The following is a 13,993-nucleotide window of genomic DNA, read 5'->3' as shown; positions in this document are numbered from 1 at the left end:
AAGGAGCCTGAAGCCGCTGCTCGCTTCTGCTTCAGAAACCCCCTAGAAGCGCTCTGGACCTCCAGACAACGAGCGTCAAACGGAGAAGAAACATTTTTAAAAATAACACTTTAATGAATTACTTTATGATTAAAAAAAAAAAAATCCGACAGCTTTGGGACAAGAGGTTGAGCTGGGCAAAAAGCTGAAAAACAGTCACCGAATAATTTAGTTGAGAGGTGTCACAAAATCCACGTAATACGTTATTTGGCGAATGCTCCTCCCCTCCTTGTTCCCGGCGGCAAGGGAGGCCGGCTCCTGCAGTCCCAGGAGAGCTCAGCTCCTTGCCGGGGGGCCGTAGACATCGTCGCAGCAGAAACCCGGACTCTCCTCCTGCGCCTGGAGGCTGGCGGGGTCTCCGGGGGACGCCACGTTCAGGTAGCCGATCTCGGAAGGCTGAGAAGGCGATAAGGAAGACGAGGACTTTTGGCTTTCAGCGCCTTCGTCGGACCTGGCTTCTTGAATGGCTCTCAGCACGCTGAGCGAGTCCGACGGCCCCACCGCTGAGAAGCTGCAAAAGAATTCCCACCCCATGTTCCCTCTGCAAACAGCGTCTCCAGCTGCGTCCTCGCGGGGCCCCACCACCGCCACACCCGCGTGCCGCACGGTCTTAGTGCTGCTACCCCCGGGGGGGGAAAGGTCTAACGTAGAGACAGGCCAAACTCCAGATCCTCACGGGCACTCAGCTGCCTTCCTCCCGAGGAGCCTAACGCCCATTCAGACCCATTAACTGCCCCCTCCTGTTGGCAAGGTCCGAGACTCTAATGGCAAGGTCTGTCGTGCACCCACCACTCCCCAGCGCTCCCTCGCTGCAGCAATAACTACTAGTGCTCGGCTGTGCTGCTGCAGCACTTACAGGCCCAGTCAAAGATTGAGCTCGGGGCTGTGCACAGTCGCAGAAAGCCCCACGGGACTTGCAAACTAAAGGAGGCAGCAGCTAGTAGATGCTGGTTAGCTCCACCCCTCCATCCTACTGCACGACCAAAAGACACAAGGGAATAAAATAAAGGGTGAAACTTGTGTTTTGAAAACAGGAATCCATGGCTTCCCTATTCCCCAATGCTGACAGGACCTGCTATTAGTAAGCAGACCTGGTGCCTTTTTACTCACGGTACCTTGTGTTTGGAAGTGGCAACATTTTACTTAGTAGCTGGCATTCAGAGAAGCCAACGCTCCTCAAGTCCTAGGAAAAGAAGCAGAACAATAATCAACTGATAAAAGGCAGGGAGGGCACGCTCAAGGCAATAAACACGTTGCAAACAAGCCAGAGAGGAAAGGGATATTTTCACACAGTATTTAGAGACGAGAAACTTGGGATCTCAGATGCACGGGAGAAAATTCCAAGGAAAGAGACAGCACGGAGGAAGTTTGTGTGCAGAGGGTTGGTTGGGTGTTTGTGAATGAAAGGGAATGGCTAGTTCCTAAAGGACCAGAAAAACAAAACCCAGAACAAGAGTCCCACGAGCAAGTGACGTTGATGGAAATATTGCCATCAACTAGCACTGCTCCGGTTAGGGAACTATTTCAAACTGGAAGTCCTAAAAAGTGACAGTCTAGATAGCCCTCGGTGCCCTTGGGGGAACGTACAGACTATGAGAGCGGGTTCAGCCACTGCTTTCTGGATGGGAGCACCACACCGCTGCTCCCCCTAATCACTAGCCATCCCACACTGGCTATCACTTCACATTAATTTACCGAAAGTTAAGTACATTTAGACACTTAGACGAGGTTTTCCAAAGGAGCAGATGGGTGTTGGACATTCAAGTTCCACCAATTTACAAATCGCAAAGCCCAGTTTTAAATAAGTGGCTTGACTGTCAGAGGTTCTGAACGCTGAGAGGTGCCTGGTACCCTGGCAAACCGGGGCCTGCCGTTCAGTGCCTGGCTACGAAGCTATGGGGATGGCTGACTACTCGGTTCTGGAGTCGCACTGAGAAAATGGAGACGCCATTTCAGGTGAAACAAGTGCCTGAAAAAGGTTCCATTTTGGCTAAAACAAAACATTTTGTTTGATCCAAAACAGTTTTTCGTTTCAGTTAATCCAAAACAGCATTAAATTTGGTCTCTAAAGATCATTTTGAAGCAAAACGTTGAACTGTTTTGTCATTCTTAAACCATCTCAACTGTTCTGGGTTTTTTCAGCCCAAACTATTCCAGACATTGCATCAATCCACAGTTGTTTTTTGTCAAATAAACTCTTCATTTTAGATGTCCCTGGGCACCCGTTTGATACTTTTGGCTCACTTGTGAAGGTATCTAAAATTACCCACTTTTTACAAAGTTTTCTTGGTCCCAGACCTTCCCCATCATTCAGATATTTTTAACAACTGAAAAACAAAAAAAGATCAAAGGTAAAAAGCATAACCTTTGTCGCTGCAAAAAATGGCCTAATAACCCAGCAGATGGAGGGACAGCCTGCCTCAGCATCCCAGGAATGAGACAGCCCTTCACGTCTAGGCTACTGGCTCCGATTCAGCTACTCGAGCAACAAGATCCCTGCCACCCACCATGCATTTGGTGTCCTTTATGAAATGAGCTGATGGGCCTCAGTCCAATCCCCACAGGATGGAGACACTAATAATACACATTATCTATAGCAGCCCGAGCAGGAAATCCAGAGGCAGCGAGCCTTGTTTTGTAAAGATCTCAGCATGCAGTAACTCCTACTGAAGATAGGGCCCAATCAGGGGTACTGCTTACTCTGGAAAATCATAGTAAAACAGTTACTCAAGACTCCAGTGAAGTTCCTTCCAGCTTAAAGCTGGGGTATATTGGTAGGAGACTGATGGGGGAAATTGCTCTGATGCAGCTACATGGGGGAGAAGGTACCGAAAGGCGGCGCATCCATCTTACCTCTACGCCATGAGTCTGAATGTTCCTCAGAGCCCGCTCCAGACCCCCAACCTGGTTGGAGAGCTGTATGGTGCTTTCCTGCAGTCGCTTGTTTTCTTTGTCCAGGAACTGCACTCTGCGAAGGTCACACACACACACAGAGCAGTTTACTTCCCGCACGTGAACCTTGGCTTCTAACCACTTGATGTTGTCAGAGGGGCATTTGCTCTCAAGCTCTCTACACAGAAAGGACTCAGGTAAATTCTCTGAGCCTATTGCCCCCACAAGACGCGTGCTGCAGAAGTCAGGTTCCATGCCCCACCAGGGCCAAGCCCATTCCAGGTGAAGCGGCCTTGACTACATCTGTTAGTTAGCCCGAGCCATTGTTGTGTTACTCCCGGTTTACTCCACACACAGAACAAGGGTTTCATTAGTTACATGGGCAATAGCATTGCAGAGCACAGACCCATGAGACAAACTTCATCCCTCCTGGTTTGAACTCTGGTCTAGGTTGCTAAGCTAAAACTGCTCTTTCTCCAAAGTGAGATAAGTAACGGCACCTGCTCTGAATTGTGGAAATGATCCGCTTGTTGTTCCGACCAACTTCTTCCTGCTCATTAAGCTGCTGTAAGAGTTTTCTGTTTTCCTGGAGCAAACGGTCATTCTCTGTGGTGACCTGCTTGATCAATGCATGTTCCTGTGTGTAAGGAAACATAAGGAAATAACAACAGCAACAGTACCTAACTCTTACCTGCAGCTTTTCATCTCTAAGCCTCAAAGCACTTTACAGAGGAGGTGAGCATCAAAGATGCTCAGTGCTACTTCATATATATTGTAGTTGATGTCACACTTCCCAGAAGGGCCTTTTTGTCACGTGCTGACAATGCTATTTAAGGGTTGAGAAACAATAACTTTTTAAGATGCAGCTTGATCAGTTTATGAGAGATTGGATGTTGTGGTTGGCTGTCATGGCAGAGGACTGGACTGTCCTTCGGCAGAGGATTTCCTTCCTATGGCAGAGGATTTTCTTTCCTGTCCAATATCTAAGTTTGACAGGTGACAAAAGCACTTGTGACCACCAAAACTGGATGTGAGGCAGCATCAAGCATCGCCCCATAAGAACCCTTTCCCCAGGGAACCCGTGTGCATGCAGAACAGGGCAAATGAATGCAGAAAGCCTCAATCTCAATAGGCCAGGACGTTAATTCCAGGACCTTTCCCGTACCTGGGCACCAGCAGTTGAGGAAGACCCCAAATAAAGAACTCTCTACGTGTGTGGACTTTGGGGTTTTTGAATTGAATGGATCTCATTTACTTAAAATAACAACAATCTAAGATACAAAACAGATACATTAACACTATGGGCCAAATCCATTCCTGGTGGAACTGTAGTGTTCCCAGCAGGGACAGTGATGCCAGAAATAGACATGACCGTAAGTGTTGGATAATTTATCAATTAAACTTCTCTACTGCATGAGTGTGCTGCTCGGCCCAGGAGTGCTAAGACAAACCCACTGCATGGCAGGGGAGCAGCGAGCACAAGAAAAGCTCCTGAAAAACCACTCGCCCCTGCTCCTGCTCTAGACAATTCACTTGTGTTTGAAACGGTTTGCCCCACAGAGGACTGGAGCTTTCACCTCTCTGACAGGAGAAGCTGGTTATTAAAAATTATTTATACACAACAGGCTCTGTTAATTCTTAGCTCCCCGTGCTGTCTTCAAGATCCTAGGGCTCCCTGTGAGAGCAGCGTGCATTGCCGGGAGCCCTAACGCCTCTCTGAGCAGCGGTGCCAAGGCAAGCTCCTGCAGCATGCATGACCCTGACCGCTTCGGGACAGCCTCCCCTTTAGGAAGGGCACTCACTGAGGACCCCGTTCTGTGTGGAAAGCCCTCTCTCACCTTTCCTGTTTGGCTCCTTGAAAGCAAAATTTCACCTTCAAGCTGTTTGATCTTCACATCTCTTTGTTTCACCTCATGAACAAATGTCTCCTTGGCTCTCTGGAGCTTGGCCTTGTGACGGAGCTGCCTCTCATTGTGTTTCCTGGGAAGGTGAAGATGCGAATGTCAGCCTGTGACAGTGCTCAGCAGATCTCTGCATTTCACAAACACAATGTTTGGAGCCTAGCGTTTGTTCAGATCATCACATAGCACATATGGAGATCCCAGGCACGTTGGGGTGAAGGGAGACGAACGTTAGTTAACGAGAATACAGCGCTGTTGTCAGCCAGTCTCACATGTTGGGGGGTAGGGGGGGGAGGAGGTGATGCTTGCCAGCCCAACCGAGTGTTGAGTGACCATTTGAATATACCGATCCTGATATTTTTCAAGTATCGTGTTTTCCAAGAAGGCCAAAAGCAACAATTCCTCCAAAATGGCTCAAACCTCAACAATTCTTTTAGCAGCATCAGACTATAGATATCCAGAAGAGAAACAAGCCCTCCGAGGTCTATTAGCTCAGATAGGTGCCAGTACCCTGAGGTGGGTTTTAATACTGGTGGGAGAGGAGTCCACAAACTTTCCAAACTGCCATTTCCCACCAATCCAAAGTTCAAAGAAGAGTAATGAGGTTCTGGAGCGCGCATCTCATGGCCAGTCCTGCCCATCTGGTGTTAAACAAAAAAAGCTCTGACTTTTGTCAATCAGAAACTAGGCTATGAGGCAGGGCACTGGCCTTTCTAAACAGCAGTTCTTAAAACAGCCCATTTGGTCCTTTCTCCACAGAACAGCCAGGCAAAAGCAAAGAAGTGAAAAACTTTTTCCCACGAGGAGAGAAAAAAATGAAAAGCCTGGACTGGTGCCCTGCGCTGAGAGGACACTCCCCGGCCTGAGTGGACAGCTGCTTTCTTTACCACCTTCACCTCCTGGACAGAAAAACTCAAAATGAAGCGATAGCAGAAGCGTGACATTTGATACAAGCAATTCTGCTGGGAGGCGTCATGCTAAAGCAGGTCTTTCAATGCTAAAAGCATTTCACATGAGACACTCTGAAGGTTACAGAATAATCCTTTCCAGTACCACCCCCAGGATATAAAGAGCAGCTGCTGTGCAACCGTGTTTCTCAGTGGTCCCTACTGCTTTGGTAGTTACCTGACGTATAAATCTAGCTGCTTCAAGAGACGATCATATTCCTCATGGAGAGTTTCTTTCTCTTGCTGCAGCAGTGACAGCTGCTCTGAAAGCTTCTTACTGCTTTTTTGACAAAGGAGAAGCTGAAAAGCAGATATATTTTTTAAATTGCTGGTTAAATTGTAATACCTGAAAATGCCCTTTCAGTCTGCTTCTGAACAGAAAGGGGCTCTGCCCCCAAAAGCTGGTCTACAGTAACACCTAACTTTTGCCCTCAAGATGGAGCGAGCAGGAATCAGCCCATGGAATAACAGCAGCCCATCTTTTCTGTCACCTCCTTTCCAGGGAAACTGCCCTTTCTAAGACCACAGAGGCGTCTGCCTCCTTGCAGTGAGGTGAGGTGGGACCTGGGAAGTGTCCCTGGAGAGGAAAGAGGGAGGTATTACCTCCTGCCCAGATGCCCGTGTAAAAAGCACCATGTTCATTAAAGAACAAGTTTCCTTCTCCTGCTCTCCTGCCATGCCCCACTCGTTGCTGGACTTCTACCTATAATAAGCCATCTGTGACAATAACTTGCCCCTGCCCAAGCACAGCCCCAGTGCTGTGACTTGCACCTTACCTCGGTGAGCGCTGTTTTCTTCTCATCCTCCAGCACCCGCAGCTGCACCTCCTGCTGTTGAAACCTGCCCTGCAGCTCAGCACGAGTCTTGGCCAGTGATGTTTCCGTCTCATGCGAGTGCCGGAGCTGCTGCTGCAGCTCCTCCGTACGCTGATCCAGGAGCTTCCTGTAAGCATGTCAGGACAATGAGCAACAGCAGCACTGCATGGAGCCCAAGGTAAGAGGAGTTAAGTTACTCAAGCCTGCTCCACATCCTATTTCAATATCAGATTATGTGGGTGAGGAAGGGGTGTGCCTTTTTATTGACAGTTACTTCACTGCTGGCTTCCCACCCAGACATAACCCTTATTTGGGAGAGCCACCTTTGTGCTGGCTGAACTGTGGCTACACAGGGGAACATTTCACCTCTGCTGAAGCAGGGAAAATCTGAGGGCACGCAAGGCTGGTTGCATAGGCTGAGCTTCTCAGAAGGTCTGTGGTCACTGAAACCAAATCCGAATGAAAAAGAAAGGATAACGACCAAACATATGAACTACAAAGGCAGTGTCTTATTTCCCTTTGTGCACCCCACAGGGCACTTCCCAGCCATGCAGGTGCAGGTTTTGGCACTTACACGCAGTTGGCGATCGTACTCCGTGGTAGTCTAGACCCACAAACACCGTGCTCCGTAGGCTGCCCTGTGGCTGTGGGGTGGGTACAGGCACTGCTCTGTGCGCCTGTACGTGGGTGGCTAAGCAAAAGCCAGTGTTGCTGGAGACTGGAAAAGGAGGGCCTGTTTGCATTTTAGCCCCACCGCTGACTGATAAGAGCACTTGTCTAGGAAATAGGAGGCCCAGGTCTTAGACCCCTTTCCCCCTATGGGGTTTGGACTGATCTGTCTCCGACTTCCCAAGAATGCTCAGACCACAGGTCCACAGGCATTATCCTGGCCCCTTTCCAGCCCTCCCCCTGGTGCCGGGGCCCTGGGCTGCCAAGACCGGAAGATATACAGGGCCAGGAGGAGGGTAACAAGGTAGAGCGTGTGGCTCATTGAGACCACTGCTGCTCCGGAAAGGAGGAGCCCTGGGTTCTTGCCTGGACCCCTATTCCTGAAGGGGGAGAAACCTCCCCCCACACTGCCTTCCCTCCATTTTACCCACAGATTATCGCAAGCAAGTTGCAGGGTCTCAGCTTCAAAAGAAGTGCAAGAGAGAGATGGTTCAAGCCCCCCCTGGGTGAGAGGGGCCTAGAACCGGGGTCTCCTGCTTCCTGGGTGAGAGACATGGGAGGATTCTCCCACCTACGGGCTTATGCTCAGGTACATGCCTGGAGCCACGTGCCTGCCTGGCCAGAGCACAGCCTACCACACAGACTCGGTAGCTGTGTGGCCACCTAACATATTGCACTTGTAACAGGATCACAAACTACAGAAGTGCCAAAACCTGCAATGACATGGTTGGGGTTCTGGCCCAAATCTTTGGGCTGTCCCTTCTGTACATTATGCCATCCATGGACTTGGAGAGTTTGTGGATGGAGGAAATTAAAAAGCCATTTTAGTCCATCCTCACCTTGGAGCACCAGCAGTGGCAGCACACCCACCTGTAGCGGGCACATTTCAAAAGATCCCTCCCACTCTAGGGATATTAGCCATTCTAGCCACATTCGCTACTAGAGGTACAGGAAACGCCTCCGAAACCATCAGGTTCTTTAGGATCAGACTCCCCTTATCGATCTAATCTGTGCCTCTGGCATTGTGTGCGACTTCGGGCAAAGCTCTCCCCACTTTGTGCCTCTGTTTCTCCTACCACCTGCTGCCTCCCATGGTTGTGGGTTGTTTTTTTTTTTTACAAAGATCGATTTGTATTCTGGGTTTGTACAGCACCTAGTACGACTGGACCCTGATCTTCATGGGGGCTTTCTGATGCCACAGTACATCACGACCATAACACATCAGAAGATCCTAATGTGACCAAATTCTAGCAGTGACCAGGAAGGTGTTTTGCTGAGTTGTGTCTACCAGGTCATCTCGGTAGTTCTCTTTTCTCAGATGAACAATTCTATCCACCCTTTCATCCTCTAACAACACTAGCACCCAATGGGAGCACATCGAACCTCTTCCAACAAGCTGTTCTGAAGGAGTCAGTCACTCAGAGAGGGGAACATCTTCACTTTACATCTTTGTCACTGTTGCTAAGCAAGCTGCGAGCACACGGGACACTACCTCCAGCTCCAAAGCCCCAGTGCTCAGTGTCTGTTAGGTCAGCCAGGCACCTTCCTATCAGAGGATTAAGAGCTTTTTGAGGTACCCTTTTGGATTTTGTTGTTTCCAAACAACATGCATGTCTCTAAGAACCTGGGCAAGCCTGAACCCTGCTGCGTTGCTCTGTATTCAGGAGCAGCTGGAGTATAACCCTCGTCCACTTTCACTGGGTGGCTATTTGCTAGCATGGATGGGATTGCTTCATGTGCACTTTCTGATGTGATTTATACCCATGAGGCAAGGGCAGGATTTCTCACTGGAGGATCTGACATCCCTGCCAGATGTTGCTAAGTACCAAGGTGTCCGAGATAACCAGGGGTCGCTGGAGTTAAAAGGCACCCAGGCTCCTTGGTAGGAAGATCCTCCAGGCTGGGTGGTGGCAGACTGGATATTCTGGGAAGTCTTTGCTGCTTGGGACTGCCCAGAGGAGCTCTCCGGAGTGCTCTGCAAGCATACCATGTGACACTCAGCAGGTCCAGGAGCATGGCTCTGAGCTCCTTTGCTCGCCTGCAGAAACATGGGGGTTGACCATGATGCACTCATTCCCTTACCTGTGCTCTCCACACAGTGAAGTCCCTGCAAATATTTCTATAGCACCTATCACCACAGTACGAAGATAATCCGGATTCCTTTGGTACCAGAGAGCCAGGGGACCTCCAAGCTGACACTTCTTGCTGACACTTCAGCAATATGGCAGCCCTCCTCCTGTGCGGGGCAGGACAACATGGCTGGACGTGCTAGGATGTTGGCATTGCACTGGAGCATCAAGGGCCTGACCACTGCCAGCACAACACATTCTGCGGCCTGTTACCTTTTCCACTGCTCTTCTTGGAGCTGGCGCTGCAGCTGAGCTTCACCTTCTCTGGCCTCCTTCACTTCCTCCTCCAGCTGCTTCCTTCCTAGCATGTGGGTTTCCGTGAGGCAGAGCTGGTGCTGAGACTCCTTCAGTTTCTGCTGTAGCTCCAGAATCTTAAGTAAAATGGTGGCAAATTAAACACACAGTAAATGACCCCAGCAGTATTGGGACCCCAGCAGTAACTGAGGGCTCCTGCCAGTCAGCTGAAAAACAGAGCTGGGTCTCCACTGAACTGAAGGACTAGATACTCCCTCCTGCCCCTGCAGGTCCCTCTACCTTTAGATGCTGCTGGGCCAAACTAATTAGATGTACAGCCCTATTGCCTCTGCTACCTGCTGGTAGTAAGTACCCTGATGTGGGGGCAGGAGGGGAGGCACTTGATCTAAAGATTGTTCAATGAACTTTAGTCCAAGTGCCGCCACTGCCATTTTGAAGCATGGGGATGCTTATACACGAGATGCAGGAGGCTGCTGGAGCACAGTAACTGCCATGCTCCAGCAGATTCGATTAATCAAGTCTGCTCTGATGCGCTGTAATTACAACATGTCAGAGCAGCCTCTGTGCTCATGTACAGGCATCCCTGCTTTTCAGATGCTTTATATTCTTCATCCTTCAGGCTCAAATGCTCAGGGTTGATCTCTTCCAAAGTGACTTTTTTGTGGGGTGAGGGAATGCAGCAAAAGTAGCCTAATACTGTGGAGTGGGAAGGGAAAATTCACTTTCCTCACTCAGATGGAAGGATTTGCAATTTTTTTCCTCAAGACTTACTCTAGTTTAAATTTCAGTTCATTCAGATCTTCTGAATTTCAGAAGCAAGGCCTTATTTTTCACATTTGCATATTGATTGTAATTGTGTAACAACTGAACATTCAGTAACAACCCCTGGGCAAAACAAATCAGCAAAAACTACCAAAACACACATCCAAGTCCTAAAGCACAAACTGCAGGTATCATTTGGAAGTGCTGCAGCATATGGCTGTTGAGGGTTGACACAACGTGAACACAGGCTAGGTTGTAGGTTTACCTTTTTCTCCATGTCAGTAGCTCTAGATTTCTCCAGCGCAAGCTTCTCCTGCAGGATGCTCTGCTGCTTAGAGGTTTGAGAGTGCTTCAGCACCTCGAGTTCAAGCTCCCTGAACTTCTGCTGGCTGTGCTCCCACTGCACTGTGAGAGAAGAGCACGTTTTGGTCGAGTCAGACAACTTCAGCTGGGCTTGTCTCAGTTCAGCTTTAACCTAAATTGGACAGGAAAGAAGACAGCAGAATTCAGCCCTCACTTCCTTGCCTACACGTGCTTCAGCTAACATGTGATGAATGGAGAAATGGTGGTGGGGGGGTTGCTGGACAACCCAGAATAGCAAAAAATAAAACAAACGAGCAAACACTTATTTGTGCTGAGCCAGCACTCGCCGCACCCAGTCCCAGCGGGAGCACATTCCTCCAGAGCTGGGCTTCCACAGGTTTAACACAAATCTTTGAAGAAACAATAATGAAATAATGGAGTGGGAAAATATGCAAATGAATGGCACAAGCTGACATCTGGTCAGATAAATGCACATATGTGAGGCTAGGCATAGCCTGCCATGGGGTCAGCATCGAAGACTTAAGCCCTGCAGATATACTGGGTGCAATCTCTGGTCTTCAAACAGTCTCCAGGACTCACATACTGGACATTATGTCCCTACGAGTACGGACCAAGCAAATTTCGAAGAATAAATCCTGATTTCTAATCCCAGATATTGTGCTAAATTCTGCGAGGCCTGATGCTCACCGACTTGCCTGAGCGAAGTAAACAGGCCTTCGTATAAATGAGAATCTGGCATAGTAATCCCCAAAATGAGCAAATTTGCATTTGGCCCTTCTCCTCTGAGTTTGGAATAAGCTTTCGTATGCCTCCAAGTGAGAATGACCTCGGAGCCATTAGCACTGTAGCAGTTAGTGCTAGTACCTTGGCGAGTTCCTGTTGGAGCAAGGTGTTATGCTGCTTTATGTCCAAGTTTTTCTCCCTTTCGTATCTCAGCTCCTTCTCAGCAGAGCTGCACAAATTCTGAACTCTATGGAAGTCCTGTCTCAGTTGCTGCATTTCCTCTTGATGCTGCTGCAAGAGTCTCTCTCCAGACAGATACTATATTAATTAGGAAAAATACATAACAAGGGAGGGCAGGTTAGCACAAAGGAGAATTATTTGTTTAAAAAAAAAAATCCTGTTTAAGAGGAAATACAGACAGAACAAAAAACAGACAATCCCCCCAATCCATTAACAAACAGAAAAATGGAAAAGCTGGTAACTATGATTACAAACCAGCAGTTAGGAAATGCAGACAAGAGACTAGGGCAGTCAAAAGTATCAGTGAAAAAGTCTTAGTCAGTATGATTAATTAAGAGTGAGTTTTTAAAGTATATCAGGAATAAATAAATAAAGAAGGAATAAATAAAATCTGAGCAATGGCACAGGAATATATGCACTGGACTGGAAGGACACAATGTCACCAAGCCCAGTCCCCTGGATTTGCCGGCAATCCACACCATACAATCCTGTTCATGAACAGGATCATTAACTGATCAAGCTCCATCCTAAAACTTTACAGTGAGAGACTAAAAAAACCCCTCAATCTATTTAGTTTATCCAAATCAATACCAAATGGAAAAGAGGTATCTTCCTGCAAGAAGATGGGTCAATGAGACTGATACATCACCTTATTAGGGGTCTCTCTCCCAGAAAACTAGACAATCTTTGTCCCCTTATGTAATGCATCAGTACATAAAGGCCGTGTCTGCATTCAGTTTGTTATTCCGTTTCCTCCTAAACTAGTTAAACAAAGAAATCACACAGGACATAGAAGTGATATTTGCTCTTTGAAGCTTTCGTACCTGCTTGATAATCCCCTCTGGACTGTCTTCAGGGCACTTTGGTCTGAGAGGCCAGTTCCCTCCATGACTTCTCTCTTGTGTGCTCTCTACAGACTCTTCACTTCTGGTGTTCAGTTGCTCCCTTGCAGCCAGAATGTCTTGCCTTAACTGAGCATTTTCTTCCCATAATAGCTGTTTTTCTTCATTGCTTCCCTTCACCTGCTTTTCTAACTCCTCCATTTTCTTGTTGCTCCCTAATAACTCGGCACTGGACGAAAAATGGCAAAAAATCTAAGTCAAATAACCCACAAAGGATGAAATACACCACCATGTCAAGAGCCAGCAAAACACTCATGCATCACAAGAGCTTCACTGAAGTATTTAGGTGATGTACAGACCATGTATTAATGGTTCTGCAAAGGGGAAGTTTCACTCAGCAGGAGTTATGAAAAGTTTCACCCAACAGGAATTTGTTTTACCTGTAAGTCAGTCTACGTACAAACTGAGACTGAAATAACTACACTGGTTTTAACTCACACTTGTTACGTTAGTGCAAGTGTGTGGGTGCTCTAATTTCAGTGCAGTTCACACACAGAGCTCATGCACAGGAACGAAAGGTGAGATTTATAGCTGAGTTAGCTTGTTTGGTAGAAGTTTGCAAGGGTGAGCAGTAAAAAGAAAACTAAAAGTCTTATCTTAAAATGAGTCTGTAAGCCATTGATAGCAGGAACCATCTTTTTGTTCGGAATTTCTACAGCACCTAGCACAACAGGGTTCTATCCCTGAATGAGGATTTTAGGTGCTGCAGTAAAAGAAATCATCATAAAATTGTTCCCACGGAGCCAGATTCATCTCTCATTTGCACAGGGGTTAATCTGGAGTAACTACACACAAAGCATTGTGTAAAACCAGACTTACACTGGTTTGAATGAGAAAAAAACTGGGTTTACTTTGCCAAAGTCTGCACTGGCAGCCAGCTGAATATTCTGGCTGGAACAGAAGAAAACAAGGCACCCGCCCATCTCGAAGGCCTGCATGTTCTAAGCAGCAGCACTGCTGCGGTCTTTAAAAGACTGTGCATTTCTAAGTTAAACAGTGAAGATAGGAGGCAAAAATACAGAAGGCACCGTTAAGTTTTGCCAGATTTACCATAACTGTTCTCTCTCGTCCCCCAGGTTTTGGATCTGTTCTTCCAATATTTTTGCTTTACACATCAGCTCTTTACATGTTGTTTCATTTGCGCTAAAACTCTCATCTGTTGTTTTCTGTTCCAGAACAAGCTTGTTTAATTGTTCACATTCTTGTGAAAGCTCCGACACCTGTTTGGGCAGAAATGTAACTATCATGAGATTGATTTGCTGTGATCTCACAGAACTCCTTCAAGAGACTCAGCGACTCCAGCCAAAGGAGGTTTGTAAATCTACAGTATAATTCATTGTTTCATAGTAGCTAGGGTCAGGAGGGACCTGAACAGATCACCTAGCCTGACCCCCT

General features: G+C 47.6%; 1 protein-coding gene across 1 annotated transcript in view; it reads right to left on the bottom strand.

Annotated features, from left to right (window-relative positions):
* Positions 1–40: 40 nt before the first annotated feature.
* CCDC30 (coiled-coil domain containing 30) overlaps positions 41–13,993 on the bottom strand; it is a 37,790-nt gene continuing 23,837 nt past the window's right edge. The window contains exons 15-26 of the mRNA XM_025203700.1: positions 13,649–13,818; positions 12,521–12,767; positions 11,598–11,774; positions 10,675–10,884; positions 9,606–9,763; positions 6,556–6,721; positions 5,958–6,079; positions 4,770–4,911; positions 3,432–3,568; positions 2,893–3,007; positions 1,155–1,222; positions 41–550 (exon numbers count right to left, since the gene is read on the bottom strand). Of these exons, the coding sequence (XP_025059485.1) occupies positions 316–550; positions 1,155–1,222; positions 2,893–3,007; positions 3,432–3,568; positions 4,770–4,911; positions 5,958–6,079; positions 6,556–6,721; positions 9,606–9,763; positions 10,675–10,884; positions 11,598–11,774; positions 12,521–12,767; positions 13,649–13,818 (1,947 nt within the window). The 3' untranslated portion in view covers positions 41–315. The remainder of the gene's footprint in view (positions 551–1,154; positions 1,223–2,892; positions 3,008–3,431; positions 3,569–4,769; positions 4,912–5,957; positions 6,080–6,555; positions 6,722–9,605; positions 9,764–10,674; positions 10,885–11,597; positions 11,775–12,520; positions 12,768–13,648; positions 13,819–13,993) is intronic.

The sequence above is a fragment of the Alligator sinensis genome, unplaced genomic scaffold (genome assembly GCF_000455745.1).
Source record: "Alligator sinensis unplaced genomic scaffold, ASM45574v1 scaffold512_1, whole genome shotgun sequence".
NCBI lineage: Eukaryota > Metazoa > Chordata > Crocodylia > Alligatoridae > Alligator > Alligator sinensis.
The sequence above is the reverse complement of the archived record's forward strand: the minus strand, read 5'-3'. Positions and strand labels throughout refer to the sequence as shown.